Below are 25,665 nucleotides of genomic sequence, written 5' to 3' on the forward strand. Positions count from 1 at the left end.
ACGAGTAAATTGGATTATTTCTTGAGAGCTGCAATCCATATTTCATTTATTAGAAGTCAATTTCCAGGTTCATTATTGGATTCTTGTAAATTTCCAAAAATCAATTTTTAAATTGGATATGAGTAGCATTGCCATCAATTATAGATTTACTTCTGAATTGTTTAGTGGTGTTCATTTGTCCAAATTGATAAAGACTTAATCAATTAAAATTGTGAGCAGTTGGTTGTGAATTTAAAGCATTATTTATTGATTGATGATAATTTGTCTGCCAAATGTTTGACAAAATATCAAACTATTGATTAGCAAAAGCAAATTGATGTCTGTTAAGGATATAACCTGTTGAGGGTTTTTACAGGATCATTGGTTATCGAGCATTTTGACATCTAATCAAGTGTAACGTGTTAAAGTGGATATGATATGCTAATAGATGAAGATCACAATAAGTCAATAATAACTTATATTGAAGAATCAGTATATAATATATATGTGACATGAAATATTTTAGGCATGATCATATAATGAGAATATATAAATGATATATATTATATATATATATATAGAAATAAATGTATATCAATAAAATATAATAAATATTAAATAGAATTACAATTGTTTAATAGATAGCTATAATTTTTTATTAATATGGTTTAGCTAATTCTTTAATTCTTTCACTATATGTCCGGTAGTCAATAGATGGAATTGTGTAGGGAGAGGCAGAGTAAAACCAAATGATGTACTAGTGTCAAGCGCCCTATGACAAGTAAATCCACACTCTCCTTAGGATAGGTGTAGGAGAGAAGTAAGGAATCATAGTAAAAGGAACCATATTAGTTACTAGATGCATTATAAGATATTTGTTATTGCTCAAAATAATTGGTGATTACTAATTTGGGATAGTAATGGATGTTAAAGCGTGGTTATTGACAGCCTCCGAATAGGGGTCATCACATCAACCTCCTCCCTCGGCCTTCTCTCTCTAAAATATTTGATCTCCTCGGATTCCAAGGCAAGCATGCCCTTATCAGTGGTGGAAGCTTCTTGTAAAATAAAGACGATAAACTTGACAAAATATACTTCAATTCACATCATAGACTTATATATAAGTTTAAAATGCTAATTAATGAGTATCAATCCTTATTGTGGGTTAATGAAACAATGTTAAAATCCCATACGAATTTCTCATTAAATCATTTTACACTTTTACTAAATGACAATTTGTCACGCAATTTGCAGACAGTCAAGGTAAAGGTTTCTCTTTGTTTTTGGTGTATTGCTAGTTGCAACTTTTTTCAAAATCTTGATTCACATTCCTAGAAGAGGTAAAAGATGCAATGTATTGGTTTGAAAATAATATTTAGAGTCCGTATATCTTTATTTTGTTATGATAAATGTGAAATACAATGAACATGTTGCTGTTCAGTGTCATGTCCCCGTTCTAGCGACATGATTCCTACAGTAGATTTGCCTATCATTGGCTCTCGTAGGCAAATGATTTTGGAAAGAGAGTCATCCTGTTGCCAGATGATTGCATTTTTCTCTCAGAGAGTTATAATTAATCCTACATCCAGTAAGTGGGGCCTACATGTTCTAATGTTGAATTGAGATTGCACTTTTAATTTTATAAAGTTATTTATTTAATTTTATAAAGTTATTTAATAATAAAGTGCATTATAATAAGATTTTATAAAAAGATGTTTCTAGAAGCTCCCAGTGTCTTTTTAAAAATGGTGAATAAATAGAGGGCAGGAGGCACCCATTTGGACAAGCGATTTTGTGTATTCAACTTCTATTCCTGTGGGAGCAATTTGTAGTCAATTGGTCTGCAAATTCTCAAATTATCATTTGGGAACGAAAACTCCCATTGATAGCAATTTTGAGGGTGTGGAATATCACCCGAATTATTGCAAATTGGAGGTGACGTTACAGTCATTTCATCAGGGTAGAAATCTGGGCTTAAGGCAAATTTAAGGATTATTACATTGAAAACTATTAGCAGTAAAGGAACGCATTGAAGTAAGAGAACCAGGGCTTACAGAGGAGATCCCTCATACCAACTCGTAACAACAAAGGCACCTTTAGATTTTTCTTGCTGGAGCATTCATGAGCTTCGATTTACTTTGAAGATTGAGACACAACATCTCTGGAGTCTGGCCAAGGGTATTAAGAGGAATCGGAGATTGGTAAGTGGCCTAGATTATTTCCTCCACAGATAAATTCGCGTGGTCTGTTCTTGGACTTCAGATTTCGGAATCATCATTAAAGAAGGCGGAAGGCATTCTAATCCTTCATAATTGTTCCAAATTACATACGATTCAAAGCACTATCCTCCTTGACGTCAGGCGGATTCAGTTTTAATCAGTTTGGGCCCCACTCTGAAGGTTGCAAATTATATTAACAATTCGCACAAATGTAGCAGTAGTGATAGACGGGTCAAGGACGAGTTGGAAGATACAACCCTGATTCATTGGCTCTAATCGCACAGTAGTGGTGTCTCAGCCGGATTAAGGAGGGAAGACAGAAACAGACTCGATTCCATCAATTTCATCAGCAGGATTACAATTAGACAGGGAGGAGCACCATTCTAAGAAATTCATGCTTATGACAACTTATGGAAGCGAAAAAAATCCCAAGTTCTTGATGATAATTTCATTTGAAAACTAAGTACGGAATTAATTATATCCAGACATTGTTATTCATCCTCAATTGTTACAAATGTTGTAAGAACCTGCTATTGTCATTAAAGTTTGTAATAGATCAGTCAATAAATGCAAATTACAATAAGTTTATTTCTGAATATTGCTGGTGTTTCTATTATCATTGCATTTGTTATAACCATCTTAGGTGGTGAAATTGTTTGAGACACTACATACCCATTTAACAGTTGCATGCCAAGTATTTGACAAACTATCATAGTTCAGTATTGGTTTTTTTCTCAGTGGCTTTATAGTAAGGGCCATTTCATTCAGAAAGGCAAATTACAAATAGTGAGGAGTTAAACCCCAATCTTTAATTCGTGGGTTGTATATATTATTCACCATAAAAGCTCATAACATAATAGAGGTTATAGAAATTAAAAAGGACTCTAGTATAAATCGTCCAAAGGTATCCTGCATGTCCCAGCAATGTAGAAACTATATTTACAGCCCAGAAAGTGTCTCAACCTGCTGCAGTTTGCGCTCCTTATGTTCAAATGCCAGATAAAGCCCCATGACCCAAGAAACCAAAGAGATATCTTCCAAGAATTTGGGTGTTTACAAAACACTCTCCAAACCATAACCACAACCACAAGAAGCCTAATATCCTGCTATATCTAGTCCACATTGTGCAATAAGGAATTCACCCGACTACCAAAACCATCCACACCACACAATTTACTCTTTGCTTAGTTGCCTAGTCAGCAGAAAGAAAACGACTGACCCAATACCTCATAAAAGTTCAATTCCAATGAATGTAGTGATATCAAACATGAATACGCTACAAGTTGCCCCCTAATCAATGTTCCCAAGGTCATACCTTCAAGGGTGGATGTTATAGATAAAATCACCCATACTCAACAATTCATTCAGTCATGGCATCCAAGTCTTCCTTAGAAATTTTCAGACTCCATGATCTGAAATTTGTCTTGGTAAAAGGCCTCAAAGATATTATCAAACTACAAACTCTGAATCCAAGCATGAAATCTGAATGATTCAGCCTACAACAAACTAGAGTAGGTGTGTTTCACTATCGAAATTGACTTCCTTTAGTGATTTTATCCTAGCGTTCCCACTACAATAGAAGCTCTCCAAATCAACAAAGAGAAAATAAAACCAAGTATGAAGAAATGAGCTCCAAAATCTCTTTTTATTATAATCCTTGGAACTTTGCTGAAGGCCCTTTCAAATTCCACCTTTAAAATAATTCGTTAAAGCCCATTATAAGTTACTTTAATATTTCCTTTTCCTTTTCCTTTGTCACATAAGTCACTTTATGTCACATTATTGAATTAATCAAGTAAAGCTACCTGTTGTTTACCGTACTGGTAAAGAAATCAACGCATACAGACAATGGAACAGAATAGCAAAATTATATTCGCATATGCCGAACATACATTATGCTTCATACAATGAATGATAGTAGAAGATGATTTACAATGATCCCAGACGGGATATAAATACTATCTGCCGAACCTTCCCAAAGGAGTCCGTCGGCCACAAATATTATGTCCGCTACAAACTATTTACCCATCGGCTACAAAATACAAAACACCGGTGACAATCATTCTGTCGGCTACAGAAACACCGCCGAGACCATCCAGTTGGCTGACACCATCCCCCCCAAAAAGAAAAGTCATCTCCTGATGACTAACAAAATTAGGAGACAACTTACAAACAACAAAAGAAATACTAGAGAGAAGGGGGCGGCCCAGAAGGGTGTTGCTGGCGACGTAACTCATACACCTGCTCTGTCCTAATGTGGAGATCTGTCTAAATCTGAGAATTAACCTCAACGGCCTCCTTTAGAAGAAGCGCCGCATCCATAGCCTGCCTCCTAGCTAATTGCATCTCGTGCTCAGCTGCTTCTGTACCTTGCCTAGCCACGTCCCTCTCCTGCACCACTGCTGCCATATCTGCCAGTAGTGCTGCCCGCTCTACGGCCCATGCTGCCTGTTGGGCGGCCAAGTTGGCGGCGAGCTTCTTTCTAGCCTCACTCTCAGCTGCCAATGATCTCTCTGTTGCAACCCTGTCCACCTCTGCACGCCGACAACCATAGTAAACATCCTTGTACAATCCCACAATCTCATGTGCCAACTACATCAAAGGGGTGTCACTGGGTCCCATCTCTGGCTCAATAGCCCAATCTGCCAACATCTCAGTTGTCTCCATCGCCGGCCAACCCCTATCTACAAAACAAGTCTGAAATCGTCGAGGACAGATCCCACAGATATATGCTCTAATCAAATGCCACTCCCTCCGCCGAGTCAGGGCTTGAATTGCCACATCGTGTCCCTTCTTCAATGCAGACTTCATAGTCCTGAGGTAATCCCGGCACCTATCCTCATCCGACCTGTAATCCTCCTTGGCGAAGTCCTCTAATGACCATTCGGCATCACTCTTCTCCTCCTCATCAGCAGGAGCCATGCCCACATCCGGTGCCGCCTCCTCTACTGTTGGCACAACCACGGCATGTGGCATTCCCTCCTCCTGAAGCTGAGGCTCTAGTATTGCTGGTGATGTTCTGGAACGCCTAGGAGACTGAATGGACGGACCCCGCTTGGCAGGAGTGAGTCGGAACTGCTGCCTCAGAAACACACTAGCTCTATCCATCACCTCTGGTTGGTCTGTCTGTGCGAGCTCCATGTTCTCCTCCGGTATTGGCTGGGCTGACTCGGCCTCTGCTAAACAAGATTACGAAATAGAGACAACTGCATCACAATCAATGACATCCAACCGAACCTGCGGCTCAGGCTCCAATAGTGGCAATTGTGCTCTCTGTGAGACTACGACAGTGACATCTACTTGTACAATTGGAATCACCTCCGCTACAACCGTCGGCAATATCTCGGCGACTGTCCGCGGGACAACATCTGTTGCTGTCTGTGGGACCATCTCCGTCATTGTCCGTGGGACATCGACCTCCGCTGAAGGAGTCATGAGGACCGGGGCATGGCGTTGGCCAAACGGCGGAATAACTGTTGGAAAGGTAGTCAAGTGCACCGAAGTTGACAGTTGAGGAGAGGTAAAGAATGTGGGCCCACTACCCGCTGCCTCACCGCCAACTTCTGTCGAAGTGCTCTCCTCTTCTTCCACGGACTCAGCCCCGTCACTCACCGAAGTGCCCTCCCGTCCACTATCTGTCTCTCCAGAAGCATCCAGTCCGCGGAGTACTTTCTTGTGGCCTGCTGCTGATCCTCCTATATCCAAGTGTTGCCAATAGAATATGGGAGGCTCCCCGTCTGCCAACTTGCCCCTTGGAGGAGCCTCAAAATCATCCAGTGGAATCTGGCTAGCTACAACCTCCAAAAACAACCCGATGGCATGGTGCAGCATAAAAAATGTTCGTTGTTGAAGGGTCATAAATTCCTCCATCCTGTCAGCCAGGACTAAGGCCCAATCATATACCACTCCCTGCATGATACCATTCATAAACACAACCTGCGGCAATGCTATATCTGAAGCTCGAGTGGCACCTGTCAACCTGCTCTTGATGACGTCCATGATACACCGCCAATAACCCTCCCGAATAAAGTCCCTGCGAAGCCCTCTGCACTTTGTTCCCTGAACTGCTGCCTTCCTCTCCATGGGTGTAAGATCCCGACACACTAGATCTATCCAATGCTCCTTCCATTCCCATGAGAGTTTATGGTTCTTGATCTCCACTTTCTTAACATCGGGGCCAGGGATGCCGAAAACCCTAGTAAAATCTCTAGGTTTAAAGGACACCGTCATCTGCTGCTTCTTGTATAGGAATGTACTTGTTCTGCTCCGCGGGCTATATGTCTTTATCATGGTGCGCAATACTGACTCGAACAAATGGATGGAGAAAACGGGAAGCTGGATGGCCCAATTTACCTGTGCCCGCATCAGAATCTGCTTAATCTGGTTTGCCTCCAAGGTCTCCTGCCACCACCTCCGGCATTCGCTTCCACTAAGACTCTCGAACTAGACGGTGAGATAAGTGAGTTCTTCCCTGGTCTTTTTCTTCTTGCTATTGGAACCCGAGGGGCCTGCAACTCGAATCCCTGATGCCAAAACCCTTGAATTCTTTTCCATATTTGCCGCCAGCTAAGTCTTCCATGGCTTCTGTTTAATTGCTGATTCCATGCAATAACCGCTTTGTTTTTCTTATTATAAGTTTCCTTCGTCCGTTACGAAAAGAAAATCTCACCCCACGAGGGAGCAAAAGATTATGCCTCACAACTATCCCGTGGAAAAAATGGAGGGCGGTAGAAATTGACTCTCTGGAGGCTGGCTACTACATTATTACCCTGATCTTCCTACTAGACAGCCAAAATCCATCACCCACATTCTGTCCCAGCAATGTGATCTCGACATAAACATTCCAATGAATTCTCTCATATGCAAATTACCACCTCCAGAATGAACACGGTTACCCGCAATGAGTAAGTACCACGTGGGCTGTCTATGGCCAGCACAAGGGTAATGTGAAGTTTCGAAGTACAATAACAACACCCATCTCCCTGATCAATCCAGGAAATTGTGGTAGTCGCCCTCCTCTGCAGGTTGCTACTACTCTGCCATTGGATTGCAAGGTACCTTGTAGCCAGCGTACTGAAGCTAAGAATCTCGCTCCCTTCTTCAGACGCTGGTCACTGCTTGCGTTGAGCTCCCCCTCATATAGTCTTTGGATGATCTAATGCGACAAAGGAAAGACTTCTGTAATCGCGGAAGACAGGCTTCTTCCCACAACACTTTATCGACTTCTTCCCACAGCAGATTATCCGCGAGCGAGCAGCGTTGAGATTCTTAACCGGATACAGGCCTCGGCACAGACATGATTAAATAACTTATTCCGCAAGTTGAATCCCCGCGGACAAGGAAAAAAAGTTGCGGCTAACGAAGCCCGCGGATGCTTCCAACCGCGAACAAATAAGACGGGTTGACTGTGGGTAATCTCCGTGGGACGCTTTCCAGCGGAGAAGTTAGAGATTTAAAGCCCGCAGACAGGCTGCCCGCAAGACTTTTCATTTACCCACGGACAGACTGTCCGCGGGGCCTTTGCCTTTCACACCCACGGACAGACTGCCCGCGGCCCCCCCCCCTTTTTTTTTTCCCAATTTTTTTAATTTTATTTTTATTTTTTATTTTTTATTTTTTTATTTTTGTCTTTATGAAGCATCTCAATTTGGCATTGAAGTCTCGCCACTTTCGAATGACGAAGATGACAGGGGCATCCTCTGGGCATTCGACGACGACATCTTTCTAACATGGTAGAGTCTTAATTTGGATCCATTGATTGCCTGAGGGACCTCTTCCCCGTTGAAGGTTAACAATTTGATTGTTCCATTATCGCCAACCTCTCGGATCTGGTATGGTCCGACCCATCGCACCTTGAACTTTCCTGGTTTTATCTCATTGCGACCGTCGTATTTCAATACTAACTGCCCCGGTTGAAACCTGTTGCGTTTCAGATGTTTATCATGCCAGACCTTGCGTCTGTTCTGTGTGACTTTTGTCGCCCACTGTGCCAACAATCGCTTCTCCTCTAGTTCATTCAATTTATTTAACTACTGCTGTAAACTCTCCACGTCATCCAATTTGTTTGCTAGTGCTATCCGTAGGCTTGGAATCATGAATTCTGTTGGTACTACCGCTTCTTGTCCAAACATTAAGTGAAACGGTGTGTGCCCTGTCGTCACCTTGTATGCAGTGCGGTAAGCCCACAGGGCGACGGGTAAGTTTTCCTCCCAGTCAGCACCTTCCAGTGCACAGGATTTGTAGATGATGGATACTAAGATTTTATTGGTAGCCTCCACCTGTCCGTTTGCTCTTAGATAGTACGGACTTGACAGTGAATGATAAATTTTGAATTGGGTGGTGAGCAAGCGGATGACATGATTGACAAAATGTCCTCCCCTATCACTTGTTAATTGCAACGGGATTCCATACCTGGTAATGATCTATTCATAAATAAATTTGGCAATGCTGACGGCCGAGTTATCTGGTAACGCACGTGCCTCCACCCACTTGGTCAGGTACTCTATTGCAACAATGATGTATCGGCACCGTCAAGTCTTGCTCACCCTCAGTGGTCCAATGAAATCTAATCTCCATCATTCAAAAAGTTCCTACTCATGTGAGGGGTGAAGTGGCATGAAATCTCTCTTCAGCGGCTTCCTGGCCCATTGGCAAGTGTCACATCTGACGACCCATTCCCACGCGTCATTGTACACTGTCGGCCACCAGAGACCTGTGAAAAATATCTTCCGTGCAGTGGTGTCGGGCCCCATGTGTCCTCTTGCGGGACCCTCATGTGCTTCTTTTAACACCTGTGGTATCTCCTTCCAATGCACACCGCCGAAGAATATGATCCGGCCCCATTTTGTAGAGCAATCCATTGATCAATTGAAACGTGCGACTCCTAATTATCAACTTGCACCTATCATTTGGTGACATCCCAGTGGGAAACTGTCTTGTTGACAGGTACTCGCCAATACTCCTGTACCATTCCGGCAGTACCCCAATCTGAAACAGTTGTGCGTCAAGAAAGTCATCATTCACACCCTCCGCTGGTTCCCCTATTTTGATCCGTGACAGGTGGTCGGCACTGACATGTTTCTTCCCTGGCCGGACAATGATTTTAAAGGTAAATTCCTGCAACAGGAGTAGCCATCTGCTGATCCTCCCTTGGTTAATAGGTTTATTAATCATGTACAACAGGGCCTGGTGATCAACATAGAACACAAACGGTGTAGCAAGAAAATAATGATGGAATTTTTGCACAGCATAGACCATTTCCAATGCTTCTCTTTCAATCGTGTTGTAGTTCTGCTCAGCCTTTGATAACAACCGGCTGGCAAAGTATATTGGGTGATCCAGTCCGTGATTACCAGTCTGTGCCAAGGTCGCGCTGCTCACATAGTTGGAGGCATCCACATGAACATGAAACTCTTTATTCCAGTCCAGATATGCCAGGATGGGTGTCGTAGCTAGTCGTACCTTTAGTCCTTCAAATGCGTTGTCCTACTCTTTATCCCATCTAAATGATTCTTCCTTGCAAGTTAACTTATCCAACGGGTGGGACACCTTGGCAAAAATTTTAATAAATCTCCTGTAATAACCTATATGCCTGAGAAAAGATTTTACCTCCGTCACATTAGTAGATGGCTGCATTTCAAGAATGACTCTCACCTTGTCGGGATCCATCTTTAACCCTTCCTTACAGACAATGTGTCTAAGCAGTCTTCCGTGTAGAACCATGAATCTGCACTTCTTGGGATTCAATGCTAGCCGGGCTCTGTGACATCTCTCCATGCATTCACCAACTACTGCCAGGTGTCCGTCCTCCGTGCTAAATATTGACCAATCATCCAGGAAGGCTTTGAAGTTTCCCACAGACATCCTGTCGAAGATGCAGTATAATCTGCTGGAATGTGGCCGGTGCATTACACAACCCAAATGGCATCTAGTTGTACGCGTAGACCCCATCTTCGATGACAAACGTTGTCTTCAACTTATCCTCCTCCACTATAGAAATCTGATTGTATCCGGAGAACCCGTCCATAAAGGAGTAGATTTCATGTCGCTTGACCTCCTCCAGAATGCTACCTGTGAATGGAATCGGAAAAGGGTCCTTGATCGTTACTGCATTCAGGCATCTAAAATCGACGCATATCCGAATCTGAGTGGTATCCTTCTTCAATGAGATGACTATCGACGACACCCATTCGCTGGTCTATACCTTGAAGATAATGCCAACTTCTAGCATCCGGTTGATTTCCTCCATAACCCGTGCTGCATAGTTCTTGTTCATCCTGTAAGGTCGCTTTCGTATAGGTACAACTCCCTCCACCAGCGGGATGCGGTGCACACACAATTCTGGCAGTACTCCCTTGAGGTCCTTGTATGTCCATGCAAACACATCCTTGTACTCCAGAAATATCTTAAATGTCGCGGCCTTGAGTACTGGATCCCAATTATCTCTTACCAATATGTTCTTTGGCTCTGCCTCGTCCCCCAAATTCATCATTTGCAGCGTAGCTTCATTATACTTGATTGTCTCCCCTTCACTGAATGCATGGGCGGGTGTAACATCCAACGGTGCCTCCCCCTGCTTTACTTCACTAAACTCCTTCAGTTATTCGTTCTCAATCGACAAAACATTGCAGCTATGAAATTCATAGTCCTCCATTTGCCAGTGGTAGAGACCGTTGACGGAATCCAAGTCGTCATCCGTTGATCCCCCGTCCAATCGAAGGACGCCCTCCTGATCCGGTTCCATCTGTTGTCTACCTTCATCCTCCTCTCCCTCAGAATCTGACGACAGGGCCTCTTCCCCTACCATTTGGGTATGCAGATCAATGATGAATCAGCGGCCTTTACTTTCTAATGATAAAGTGTTCTTCTTCCAGTTGTGTCGAGCTCTTGCTTCAATAAGCCACCTGTGGCCCAGGATGGCGTCATAGCCTTTCCTCTTCAACGGAATCACCACGAAATCCATCAGGAACGGCTGAGTGCCAATGGTTACCGGCTATGCCATGAGAATACTCAGTGGTTTAATGCCATGTTGATCGGCGGTCAGCAGCTGAAATCTCAAAGGCCACAATGTCGGCTGTCCAAGTTTCCTCCAAGTTTCTTCTGGCAATACATTTACGCCAGACCTTCCATCAACTATTGTGTCTGTGAGAACATGTCCAAGGATCCCCATCTCGATGACTGCAAGGTGCCGTCCGGATGTCAGCGCCAGCAACATCTGATCTTCTCCTCCTATAGCAATTTCCTTTTCCTTCCCTCGACTTGGTTCTCCCGGTGACTTTTCCTTTCCTTGACTTGATTCTCCTACAATATTTGAAAGAGCAAATCGAAGTTGAGGCATGGTGAGAAGCAAATCATTTACCTTTACTTGCACCTCCATTTGCAAAATTTGTCGTACTATGTTTTGTTCTGCGGAATTCCTCGCTGAAGTGCCAGTGGTGTCCGGAGGTGTTGCTGCTTGGGATACTTTTCCAACCTCCACCCGTGCTTCCGCAAATTTCCTCTTTTCTTCGATGGGGTCCGGGTATTCTTTTGCTTGTTGCCGCATAATTGCCAGAACTTCTTCCTCATCTGCCCCAACAGTGATCAAGTTCACTCCGAATTTTGGACACTTTGAGTCGTCGTGATCACCGGGTCCGCACCATCAGCACAATAGTTGAGGTGTATTCACTGTTGGACACTCCCGCGCAAAATGCCCCCACAAGTTACATGCGCGGCACTGAATAATCGGCCATCCATTTGCATCATACTGGATCCGGCTTCTGCTCGTATTGGTATTGTTATTGTTGTTATTGTTCTGTCCACGCTGATTATTCCTATATCCTCTGGATGTAGCACCGGGGCTATTCGTGTTTCCGTTACTACCCGACATGGAAGCCTCCTATGTGAGAAGCACCTGCGGAGATCCTCTTGTCTTCATGTTAAAGGGGCACTCTTTTGTCGAATGGCCCATAATCTAACAAATGTCACAAAATTGGTTCTTTGGACACGATCCTTTAGTATGACCGTCGGTCTTATACTTTGTGCACCACAGTTCACTGCCTTGTGGCTCCTTGTGCATGTTTTTAAACTCCATCATGCGAACCATATCCTTCTGTAGGGCACGAACCTTCTTGCTGCTGCCTTCGTCATCGCTACTATCATCTCCGGCAGGCTCGTTGTCATCAGAATCAAAGGAGCTAGTTTTCTTCTTCTTTGTCTTTTGCTCACTTGTGTTATACGCGTCCACATATGACGACGGTGGCACAATTTTCATTTTCCTCCGCAACTTCAAGCGTAGGCCATCCACGAACCATCTTTTCTGCAATCCATCCGTCGGCTTTCTTTCCATTTTGTTTATTAAGTCTTTTAATCTCCTAGCATAGACGCGGACAGTTTCGTGCTTCCCCTGTTTGGTATTGAAAATCTCTGCTACGATTTCATTATCATCCCGCAAGAGCTTAAATTCCACCAGAAACTCCTTTTTAATGTTATCCCAGCTATTTAGCTTTTGTGGATCCGTATCCGAAAACCAATCAATCGCCACACCCCATAGGGTTGCCGAAAATTGCCTGACCCATTCGTTGGCATCTATGATTCCATTTGCCCGCCAGATTGTCTTACAATGTCGGATGGGGTTGGCTGTACCATTGCCCTCAAACTGCAGCAGCTTTTCTTTGGGTCCCGCCATCACAACTGAATTTGGTAGAGAGGCATTACTAGGTCCTACAACACTGGCGTTGTTTACTCCCACGCTGGAGGTTTGCACTCCCACACCGGCAGTCTGCACTCCCACACCGGCAGTCTAAACTCCCACATCGGCGGTCTGCACTCCCACACTGGAGGTGTCAATAGCTGCAAACCTTGGTGAAGAAGAAGGATCTTCTGAAGTTGTTTCCCACGGAAGTCTATCCCGGACGAAGAGGTCACTCCACGCTCGTGCTCCCTCGGCATTGCGAGCCGTGCGAGTTGATTGTCTTTCGTCTGAATTTTCTTCCATCGGCGAACACAAATTTAAGAACTCTTCCCGTGCTTCTTGCACCAATTCCACCTGCTCCCGAGTCTCCAATAATTCTTCGGCACCCCGGTTTCCGTCAGCAATCTTCTAAAATCTCCGTCGGTGTTCGGCTTGTTGTGCCAGAATTAAATTCTCTTGCGCAGTACAGATTTCATCCTTTCCCTTGACCTTATTCCGATCCTTGTTAAGCTGATTTAGCATTAATCTTCATTCCTCCCACCTTCTAGATTCATAAGGCAACGGCGCCAAATGTTTACCGTATTGGTAAAGAAATCAATGCATACAGACAATGGAACAAAATAGCAAATTATATTCGCATATGCCAAACATACATTATGCTTCATACAATGAATGATAGTAGAAGATGATTTACAATGATCCCAGACGGGATATAAATACTATCCACCGAACCTTCCCGAAGGAGTCCGTCGGCCACAAATATTATGTCCGCTACAAACTATTTACCCGTCGGCTACAAAATACAAAACACCGGCGACAATCATTCCGTCGGCTACAGAAACACCGCCGGGACCATCCAATCAGCTGACACCTGTAATATGTACTTTATTGGACAACATTAAATAATTAATTAAATTTATTCCTTTATATTCTACCTTTAGCCTACAGGAATAAAATAAGGCTAAACACCCACCTCGGACTACTCCATGGAAGAGTACATTTCAAACAGATTGCAAGCTGGGGGCACAACTTTTTACATTAAAATCTTGTCATAAAAATTGACTTTTTCCACTAATGATGGATTAAGTCCTCAAGAAACATGAGTTTTACCAAGTTTTCCTGCAATCAAGCAATTTTTCACAAATCTACAAATTTTCGCTGCTTGGCCCTTAGTAATACTATTGAGAAACTTAACGTCCTGAGAGGCTTATTAGCAAGTGCTGTCAAGTTCATCAAATATGGTTTATGCACATACTCTCCTTTGTAGAATGTTGAAAGACTGTGTTCAAAGGTTGATAATATAGTTATTAAGCAAATTAATATATAGAGTGTAATTATTTTAGGAACAGGTTTAATGATACATGATATATTGCCTTAATCTATGCATTAACATTATACTTCTACTATTATTCATTATATAAGTAGCAAATGTGCAGTGCTCCACAGAGATTCAGAATGGAGGGATAGTTTTCAAAGAGAGGGGAACTGTGGTCTTAGATTTGGGGATGGAATGGGGCAATCACTGCTGGCACAAACATATGTATTAAGTTATACATACTTACATATAGGCACGTGTAAACAGCCAAAACAAGGGATTTACTCCCCCTACAGGCAGCAGAAAGAGAGAAGCAGGGGATGTTTCAACCCCATTCCTGAAAAAGCCCATATTCTGGTGAGGGATGCACTGTCACAGGACACTGCTAATATATAATTGTAACTTACAAATATTTTTATGAAAACTAAAAAATATCATTAGTTTTATGAGGATCTAGCAGGCATACTTCCTAGAACTGTAATCCTGTATCAAACTGACCAGTTATGGCCGATTTCCAATTTTGTGAAAAAGCACCAATCTTGTTTATATTTCTAAACAATCATCTCCAAGGTGAGGCCAACTACATGTCCATGAATGTGCATCTCAATGGAAAAGACAATGTGCATGAGGCTACAGCTGATGGTCAACTAAGAAAGGATTCATCAGAAAACTATTTCCTTCAAAGTTTTTAGTTCCTTAGCTCAAAAAATACAAGATGCTGTTGATAGTATACTGCCTTAAAAGGTCAATCTTGAACTTTCTCTTTATAGTCTTAATTCAAAGGAAAATGAATCCCCCAGAAGCATGCAACAAGAATAACAAAGTAGGATATACATCTTGCAGAGAATTATGGTATAGAATTCGAGGTGTTCATATTATTTACCAAAAAAAGTGCATGATTGACATTTTGAATGTATCTAAAGCTGTTATAACTTTAACCATATGTTCCAAGACGTCTATGCACTAACACTAATATGTTTATAAAAAGGTTGCATTGCATTAAAAACATCAACAAAATTGATGATGTGATGTTTTAAAAAATAGAGAACCATTTACAGTAGAGCTACTTTCCTAGATTCTATAAATGCAGCAATTCTCCACCAAAATGGTACAGCATACTTTTTAGGTCTTTCTGATGTGGAAGGATTTATTATGCAGAAACAATCAATTTAGTGGATATATTAAGTCTAAGAAAATGCATATCAACAAGCATAAATAGTAGTAGTTAGCATCAACTTACCCTTTCAAAGGAAGCACATCTTCCCATATTTGAGGTGTTTCATCCTTATTCTTGCAGATCTGCATTATAAGAAAGATTTTGATATTTAATCTAAAAGAGAAAGTATTCGAAAATTACTGACCAAGAAGAAATGCTTACTTGGAGACCTGACACATCATCTGTTGCTAGTAGAGTTATCAATCCATAATCCGTATGAGCACCAGCACCATATATGCCCAGCTCTGGGTTGGATGCTTCACCTGTGACAACATATAGTCATGATTCATCACAAAAACATATTTCTTTCCCAGTGTACTGAATCCTGACAGCCCATCTCAATTCACAAGAACAAGAGTCAAAGAGAACCTACTAGCATAATGCAATAGACGCAGAACAGCAATTGGTTCATCAAGCATCCCTGGCTCATTAAAGAAATTCACATCCAGGTTCAATGCCAATGCTATAAGCTTGGCTACCTTTCTTCCAACATCTCTGCAACAATAAGGACCATCCAGAACAGATAAACAACCAATTTAATTTAGATGAAACTAAAACGATGATGTGAAACAATGATAAATATATTTAGCATAACATGATTCTCAGATTTACTGTCAATTATTCCAGATAAAATCAAGATTCTATATGTGGCTCAATATGTGAAGTGCTTGTACTCTCAACACAATATTAAAAAGCAAGTTCAAGCAGTTGCAAGATCTTCTAAGCTACAAAAATCCCCTCCTTATCTTCTTAACTCATTGTGATGTCTCTGACCCAAGAAGGCTGGCCCCTGTTTGACAGGATACTTCAAATCTTGCTCAATGGTTGAAGTAGTTCTGCGCACAGTTGCCCTAAGTCATCATGATTTGTGTGCCTTAAGATGTTTAAGATGTATCAATTACTCTATCTGTCTTCCCTTTGGTATATTGGGAGGCCTAAAGGGCCTTAAGCTTACTCCCACCAATGTCCTTGTCCCTCCAAAAGCAGAAGATAAATGGATATCTAGTCAAAATCATTGCTTTTGCTTCCTATTTTGTGTATTTTTGATCCTTCTACTCCAAAAAATTAGAATGAGCAAGCATTAAGTAACTCATGTACTTTGTGTTGTTTATCTCTAACGACAACATCAAATGTGTTAAAATGCAAATGATTGCTGTAGATGAAATACATCGTTTGTGATTTCTATGTGCTTTTCAAATACAACAATCTCTTTCCATTTATATTAAGAAAAAGTCTACGAAGAGACATGTCCCTTTAAGGGACATGTCTATTCATTAATTATATAATTAATATAATAACAAATATATATATAACCTTATATATAATAAACACATTATATCTCATATATAATTATTCATAGGATTAGCCAACTAAAGCTATAAAACATTAACACTCCCTCTTAGCTAGGAAGGATAAACATATGATAAATATTAACCATTGGTAATATTTATAAATCACACATCAAGGGCTTTGATTAGAAGACTTCCATTATATAATATCATATGGGCATTGGCCTATCAGAATGTCAACATATGACATTCACCAAATACACTTTTGATATCATATTAAGTAACATGAGTATTGACCTATCAAAACATCAATTTAGTGATATTCACCAAGTACTCTGAGTAATAGAATATCAACTAAATGATATTCACCAAGTACTCAATGCAGTAATGGCCTATCAGAATATCAAGGCCAGATATTCACCAAATACCTAACATATATCTATACAAACAATTTATAGACAATCAATTTAATAACATCTAACACTTAGTTGTTGATTACAAGATAAGGCCTTTCATGATCTATTTCAACATTCACAAAAATGTATATCATGATTTAAGTTATTGTAAGATTGTCATCTTTCAATAACTTTTGCAAGTACAAGTGAGAATCATTTCAAAGTCGTCACCTCCTCATGATGTACACAGGAGACAGGCCCATAGACACATGACATTAAAGGTTCACATGAAGTCACCATAGATACTGTCATGTGGTGTTGTCATGACATCCACCATTAAACATATTAGAGAATAAAGTTTTCACCTCAATCTCATCTCTTATAAACAAGAATACAATTCAAGGGATTGCCCTTGGAGATTCTTCTTCACAAAGAAACACTAACCTTTTGACCTCCTTTTCAAGGTTACTAATAAAGTATCAAAATTCCTTAAGTCTGATATCAATTTTTCTAACCTCTTAGTACAAGGTTGACTCTGATGAAGTGTCAGACTCCTAAATCTATTATCATCCTTCTAACCTCGTGGATGCAAGTCGTGTTATGCTTCCCTAGTTCAATAGGTATCATGATAGCCTAAGGCCTTCCAACCTATACACATGAAACTTTATCCCATGAATCATACTCCTTTAACTGCTATAGTTTTTGATCACTGAGGAATCCATCTCAACAAGGTCTACTCCCACTAAATCAATACAACCAATATCATCAAAAGTTTGACTGAAGCATATCTTCTATCTACTCCCTCTCTTTGTCCAAGGTTGTCTCTAATGAAATTGTTAGATTCTCTCTTAATATAGTAGGATACTTCATAATCTTAATCATCAAAAATATTCACTTTAAGAGTTTCACTTTATCTAAGATGAATATGAGATGACTAATGAATCCTATCTCAAAACTTATTTAGAGCTACTGTCATAAGATGATTCTTGCACAATATTTGGTAGCATGCCTAGTGTACCAATCTTATTTTCTTATTTGCAAATCAACACCCTTGATACGAGTTGTTACATCCCAATTTTTGACCTAGCTTGGAATATAGACGTTGAGGTTCACATGAAGTCAATTGGCAGTTTAATTTGATATAATCTGGCGAAATGGTAAGTTAGTTGGTCATTATGATTTCAAGTGCAGATAACATGTTAGTTGATCATTAATCGCGAATTCATGGAATTAGGATGGAAGGTTAACTGTTATGATTATTTATGGTTATATAATTTATAATTTAACTATGGAGAAAATTCTTGCAGGGAGCATGCCGAAGAGGTGGAAACATTGTCAGAAAAGAATTAGGCAGGGCGTCACCATCACTGGGCAGACTCTAGCGACTTAGAACAAAATACATCTATGGAATCGCATGAGTTATTTTAATAAATAGTTTAATTAAAATAATTGAGTTATTAAAAAAAAATGTAATTAAAATAATAAAATAATTAATAAAACGCGTCTTAAAGGATTTTAAATTATCTTTTGTTGTAGTATTTTTAATAATTGTTTATAAATGTTCATCTAAATATAACCATGATTTGGCACCATTATCATTTAATAATTTTAATAGTTGTACTTTATAATAATGTTCAGATTATAATAATTGTATTATTATATAATCTTTGAATTTTAATTTTTCAATTCTTTCCAACTTCTTATTCTTTTCTTTTTAGTCAATTTAATATTTGGAATCTGGATGTTCATTTTGGTTTTTGCAAGAGTTTTCTTGTAACTGATGGAAGCCGTAAGGACATTTAATTTATTTATATGGAACCTTTGTCATGTATTGGAAATCAATCATATCTCTGGCCTTCCTTTCATTCACGACAGGATTCATTGAATTTTCTTGCTCAGTTAGAAATAGTACTCAATCTGTTTTTATTTGCATACATATTGATTTCATTCACCATGGAATTCAGAACAATGAGGCAAAGTAGAGAGTCGGCTATGAGTTTAAACATGATTCGGCACCCCTTTTTCCTAGCTTTTGGCATCCAAATTTCTGCCCACGGCTTCCAAGCCATTTAACATTCAAGCCTTTCAATTAGCGTGTAAAAGCAATCGCAGAGGAAAACAACAAAAGAGCATATGGCTGGAAGTATTGCTGCAGGTTGGAGAATTCTCTCAGGAACCCGAGCTACTACCCGACGGGGAAGCCTCCTGTGTGAGAAACACCTGCGGAGATCCTCTTGTCTTCATGTTAAAGGGACAGTCCTTTGTCAAATGGCCCATGATCTGACAGATGTCACAGAATTGGTTCTTCGGACACGATCCTTTAGTATGACCGTTGGTCTTACATTCCGTGCACCACAATTCATTACCTTTGGGCTCTTTTTGCATATTTTTAAATTCCTTCATCATTCGAACCATATCCTCCTGTAAGGCACGAACCTTTTTGTTACTACCTTCGTCATCGCTGCTATCATCCTGAGCGGATTCATCATCATCAGAGTCAGAGGAGCTGGTTTTCTTCTTCTTTGTCTTCTGTGCACTTTCAAGGTCGAGGGCTCTATTGTAAGCATCGACATATGATGACGGTGGCACAATTTTCATTTTCCTCCGCAGTTTCGAGCGTAGGCCATCCACAAACCACCTTTTCTGCAATCCGTCCGCTGGCTTGCTTTCCATTTTGTTTATTAAGTCTTTCAATCTCCTGGCGTAAACACGAACAGTTTCGTGCTTCCCTTGCTTGGTATTGAAAATTTCCGCTACAATTTCATTATCATCCCGCAAGAGTTTAAACTCTGCCAAGAACTCCTTTTTAATGTTATCCCATGTACCCAGCTTCTGCGGATCCATATCCGAAAACCAATCAATCGCGACACCCCGTAAGGTTGCCGGAAATTGCCTGGCCCATTCATCAGCATTTGTGATTCCATTTGCCCACCAGATCGTCTCACATGTCTTACAATGTCAGAGGGGGTCGGCTGTACCATCGCCTTCAAATTTCGGTAATTTTTCTTTGGGTCCTGCCATAACTCTGGAGGTCGGCACTCCTACACCGGCAGTCTGGACTCCCACACCGGTGGTCTGCACTCCCACACCGGCAGTCGGCACTCCCACACCGGCAGTCTGAACTCCCACACCGGCGGTCTGCGCTCCTACACCGGAGGTGTCGACAGCTGCAACCCTTGGTGAAGACGGAGGATCCTCCGAAATTGTTTCCCGCAGAAGTCTATCCTGGACGAAGAGGTCACTCTAGCTCGTGCTCCGTCGGCACTGCGAGCCGTGCGAGTTGATGCTCTCCCGTCTGAATTTTCTTCCCTCGGCGAACACAAATTCAAGAACTCCTCCTGTGCTTCTTCCACCAATTCCACCCGCTGCCGAGTCTCCTCCAACAATTCCTCCGCACTTCGGTTTCCGTCGGCAATCCTCTGAAATCTTTGTCGGCGTTCAGCTTGCTGTGCTAGAATTAAATTCTCATGCGCAATACGGATTCCATCTTTTCCCTTTGCCTTATTCCGATCCTTGATAAGCTGATTTGGCATTAATCTTCATTCCTCCCACCTTCCAAATTCCCCGGCAACGGCGCCAAATGTTTACCGTACAGGTAAAGAAGTCAACACTTACAGACAATAATAGCAAAATAGCAGTCATTATATTATTATTCGCAAAATTAGATGGATGATTAATGCTTTACAATGATCCCAGACGGGATATAAATACTACTGCCGAACCTTCCCGAAAGAGTCCGTCGGCCACAATTATTCTATCCGTTACAAACTATTTACCGTCGGACCGTCGGCTACGGAATACCGAAACACCGCCAGACCGTCGGCTACAGAAACACCGCCGGACCATCGGCTACAGGAACACCGCCGGACCGTCGGCTACAAGAACACCGCCGGACCGTCGGCTATAGAAACATCGCCGGACCGTCGGCTACAGGAACACCGCCGGACCCATCCAGTCGGCTAACACCATCCCCCCCAAAAAGAAAAGTCGTCTCCTGACGATTGACAAAATATCTGAGACAAATTAGCAAAAAATATATTTACAGAGTGACTACAACAGAGAAATTTGCTTCCGACACATCACTGTCACCTTCGTTCTGTTACATCTGTAGCCTCTGCTAACACAATACTATCTCCTTAAGCTGACCTTGATAGCCACCTTTGCTGCTTTCTATGTTTCCAATTCCTCGGCACCCTGAGCCCAGTGTCGCTACACTGCCTCCAACTAGATGATCAGCTCCTCCCGAGCTCTCTACGCATTCACCAAGACAGCCTTACAGCCAACACCTGCTCCCACTGCCTCTGGCAAATAGAAAGTCCATGCCTGCAGCAACTTCAACTCTTCTCAACTGGTCAGACTCCCACAACTGATATCCGCCACGACTGGGGGTCCAGGGGGCAACGCCCCCGGCAGGGTCGAGGGGCAGCGCCCTCGCGGGGTCCTGGGGCAGCGCCCCGGGTGCGCTCCCTGTCGCAGTACAGGGCAAGGTCGAGGGGTAGCGCCCCTCGCCGCCAAGACCAAATTAGCACTCCGCAACCCATACAGAAATGCACGGAACACACCATTTTTGTCATTTTCTGTCGATTCTGCACTCTTTCTGGCAACCACATATGCATCCCCTTTCCTTTGGCATCATCTGTAACTCATTTTCAACAACTTGAAACCGTCAGCTACAGGAACACCGCCGGACCCATCCAGTCGGCTAACAATACTTCGCTCAGGTCTGGCAAATCGAAGCATCATCTTTCGACACATGATATTCATATTATGGTTTCTGATACTATCTAATATTTCCTGTGATTGTCCTTAATTAGTGCAATTGTGTTGTTTCCACTCATTGTATCTCACCGTCGAACCCCTCTGTACTTTTCCTTGCCGTACACCTTCACGCCTGTCACTGTTCGGTCACTTATCCCTCATTTTTTTCATCTACATCATTGTATGGTTTATTTTCCTCCTTGTATGGCTTATTCCTGTACGACCTCTAAGATAACTGTACGACATTCAAATTCCCCCGTACGGCAAACATCTCCGTATGGCTGTTTCCATTCCACGTACAGCCTAATAGCCACACTTAGCACCGTACATTAAAACTTATCTCCCGTACTGTCATTGGGTCATAACCGTACTGCTTATTTGGAATCCGTACAGCCTCTCTAGAACAATCGTACGACCTCCTGTGGCCACCGTACAGACTTCCTGTGTTTGCATTCTTTGTTCCTTAGTCTGTACGGATCCGTACACGAGATACACAAGCTATTACTTAACATTGTTGACAACAGGAGGATTTCACCATACGGCTATTAGTTTATCCTCCCGTACGGCCATCAAGCCTCTCACCATTTCGTATGGCCGGTTCAGTTTTCCTATCACCTATGATTTTGGACAATCTCCAGATACCAAGGAGGGCATCGGTTCATTACATAATATCAAATGGATATTATTTTCTCTAAAATCTCTTGTTCCAAGAGTTTGTATCTACTCTGATACCATGTAAAAATGCAAATGATTGTTGTAGATGAAATAACATTGTTTGTGACTTCTATGTGCTTTTCAAATACAACAATCTCTTTCTGTTTATGTTAAGAACAAGTCTATTTCATTGATTATATAATTAATATAATAACAAATATATATATATATATATAACCTTATATATAGTAAACACAATACATCTCATATATAATTACTCATAGGTTTATCCAACTAAAGCTACAAAACATTAACAAAATGATGAGAGCCTTATTATTTTGTTCTTTTCGATGCATGAAATCTTTATGCTTCTTAAACTTGGATTCTTTTTCCCTCCATTTTCTACCAATGAGGAAGTGCTTCTCATCTAGCATCAAGGTGATTAGATTGGCACTAATGGAACATAACCCTTCCCTACAGAAAGTTGCGATCTAAGTACATGTATCATGATTGGTTATTTACTCTAGCAACAAAGTGACTATTTAATTCCCTTAATCTCCAATCAAGCTCCTTTGGGATAGATGTCATTACACTCCCTAGGGTTTAAAGACAAATTCTAGTTATTTGATGCACCCAACCTAACACGCCATTGTATCATTCTTGTGTATAGGACCAAAAATTTGAGCATGCTAAAAAATTAGCAAAGCCAAATCAATTCCAATAAATGGGTATTGGACCAATTGTACGACACATTTCTATCATAGCCAGAGCAAGCAGCCCGTAGGCCATATAGTCACTATGCACTATCCAAATATTTAATACAAATAAGTGGCCTACTGTTATTGATTGGCATTCCAAATGAATGGTTGTACAATTATCACTACAAGTGGCCATACAATCACTAACATAGTGTAATGTCCTCTGATTAGGTTTAGTCTTAGTTATTAGCAAATTAACACAAACTTGGTATTTACGTCACAAGCTAAGAGATATAAGACATTTGAAATGAAAAGAACTATTTATTTATTTAATTAGAATAAGTTATATGTATATTTGTTAACACTCATATCCAACCTTATTACTAATTCAGCTCCCTCGAGACCAAGTACAACGGGCTCCCTCAAAGTTTAAAGGTCCAAGCCCATATCTTATTTTTGGAACTTCCCCTGAAGGCCTCCAAGACACTGACCCCTGCCCTATCTTGGGACAGATAGTCGTTTCTTGGGTTTGGACAAGCCCCTCCTTGGAAACCTCTGTCCTCCGTACTCAGATTAACTTAGTGAAAGGTCTTGTATGTGCATGTATAATATAACTAATTTATAATTCTGATATTATATATATATATATATATGGCCCTCTAAGGGTTCTTTATCATTACTAGGATTCAGATATATCCTTATGTAAATCATTAATAATAGCAAAGATGTGTTACAACATTGTTTGTTGTCACACAATACTTACCAACATTGCAAATGATTTTGTTCTTTCCTTATCTCTTCCTTGTGAAGAGTAATTAGTATATTATATCATTTCCAAATCAATAGTCTAAAGATATCAGATCATTTTCCTTTATATTCCTTTCTTACTGCTAACATGTCTCCTATTCCATATTCCCTTTTCTATTCCCATGATCCTGGAATGATCAGATCGAATGACTATATTTCTTTGCAAAGAATGATGAGTTGTGTTCCAAGAGATGTGTCTGATGTCTCTACATGATTGCTTATTTTAATTGCGCCACTTTGGGACAACTATCATTAATGGTTAGTCTTTACTAATCAATGTCTTCATGATTGACTCTGCTATGCCTCAACGCCAATTGTATTAATGCTTATAATGCTACTATGGTCTACCTTAAGCGTGCCTTCAAGTGTATGTGAAAGTCATTATAATATGCTTGCTAGACTTTAGGAGTATTGAGCAATAAATAAAAGAATATTAATATTATCAAGTCCAATAAGAACCTGCAATACTTTGCAGAGTCATCATATAATTAGTAACATGTAGACTTAGTGTCTCATATGCATGTTAATGTATGCCCACAAACTCTACATAATGCTAACACAATATATGTCTGCTATACACATTTGTTCCTATACGCAAAATTATATATATGTTCCTTTATAACCAAATTTTGATACTATATATATCACCAAGTCATTATATCCTTGGTTAGTATGATTTCCTTTGCAGGTATTGTCGATAATTGTGGTCTTGTGTATTTCAACCTGCTGAATATTATATCGTTAGTGATTTTTATTAATATGATCAGTCAACTTGGTATTGCTTATTATCAAAAGTTGATTTATAATAGATCATGTCTTTGTTTGCTGTTAGCATCCTGATATTGTTTGAATATTATCTCAATCATATATTATTATTTATATCAATAACTATTTTCAATTTATTATTTATATTTATATTAATAAATAATCTATCATTAGCAATAATTATTATATTAATATTAGATAGATTTATTATTTATAAATTGTATTTTCCATTATTAAATTGTATTTTAGGAAGGAGGACATTACACATTCTTTGGATATGTATCAACTAACTAGTAAGGGAAAGATACAATCTGCTCGAAAATATCTATAGTACGAAAGAAAAATGAGTGGAGTATCTCCCTCACCCAGAAATCTCAATTTGATCAATTGTGCAACTCACATCTCACGTAGAATTGTACAACTCACATCCAACATAGACAAAGACGATCACCAACAAAGCCCCTCCAAAGACATATAGTCACTACAGACTAGCCATACAATTACTACAAACAAGTGATCATTTAATAGTAATTAATATTCAAGATAAGTGGTTGTACAATTACTACTGATGATGGGAAAGAGATAGACCACTTGTCAATATCAATAGCATGAAAGAGAGATGGTTGGATGCACTCCCAACCCAAGAATTATAGTTGGCTCTACCTCTACCATTTTGTCTTACTAATAATGCGAGTGATGTTACTAAATGCATTCCTTCTTAATTGGAGCCATGACAACTAGAGTAACAGTTGGATTTCTATGGGAAAAATATGAAAAATTAACAATGTGTGAGGACAATAGCATCCATAAAGGTTAATCATCTTTCAATTCGTGAATAGTACTATAAACAATTGTGATGTCTCAACTCAATCCATAAGGCTTAAAAATGAACTGCATG

General features: G+C 40.5%; 1 protein-coding gene across 2 annotated transcripts in view; it reads right to left on the reverse strand.

Moving 5' to 3' along the window:
- Nucleotides 1-25,665, reverse strand: part of LOC149552192 (azadirone synthase LFS-like) — a 326,324-nt gene that overhangs the window by 193,547 nt on the left and 107,112 nt on the right. For both annotated transcript variants that reach the window (XM_089787692.1, XM_089787693.1), the window contains exons 5-7: nucleotides 15,775-15,896; nucleotides 15,564-15,664; nucleotides 15,426-15,484 (exon numbers count right to left, since the gene is read on the reverse strand). In XM_089787692.1, the coding sequence (XP_089643818.1) occupies nucleotides 15,426-15,484; nucleotides 15,564-15,664; nucleotides 15,775-15,896 (282 nt within the window). The remainder of the gene's footprint in view (nucleotides 1-15,425; nucleotides 15,485-15,563; nucleotides 15,665-15,774; nucleotides 15,897-25,665) is intronic.

Source organism: Cupressus sempervirens, chromosome 6 (assembly GCF_028749045.1).
Source record: "Cupressus sempervirens isolate cs-2001-9-10 chromosome 6, ASM2874904v1, whole genome shotgun sequence".
Taxonomy (NCBI): Eukaryota; Viridiplantae; Streptophyta; class Pinopsida; order Cupressales; family Cupressaceae; genus Cupressus; species Cupressus sempervirens.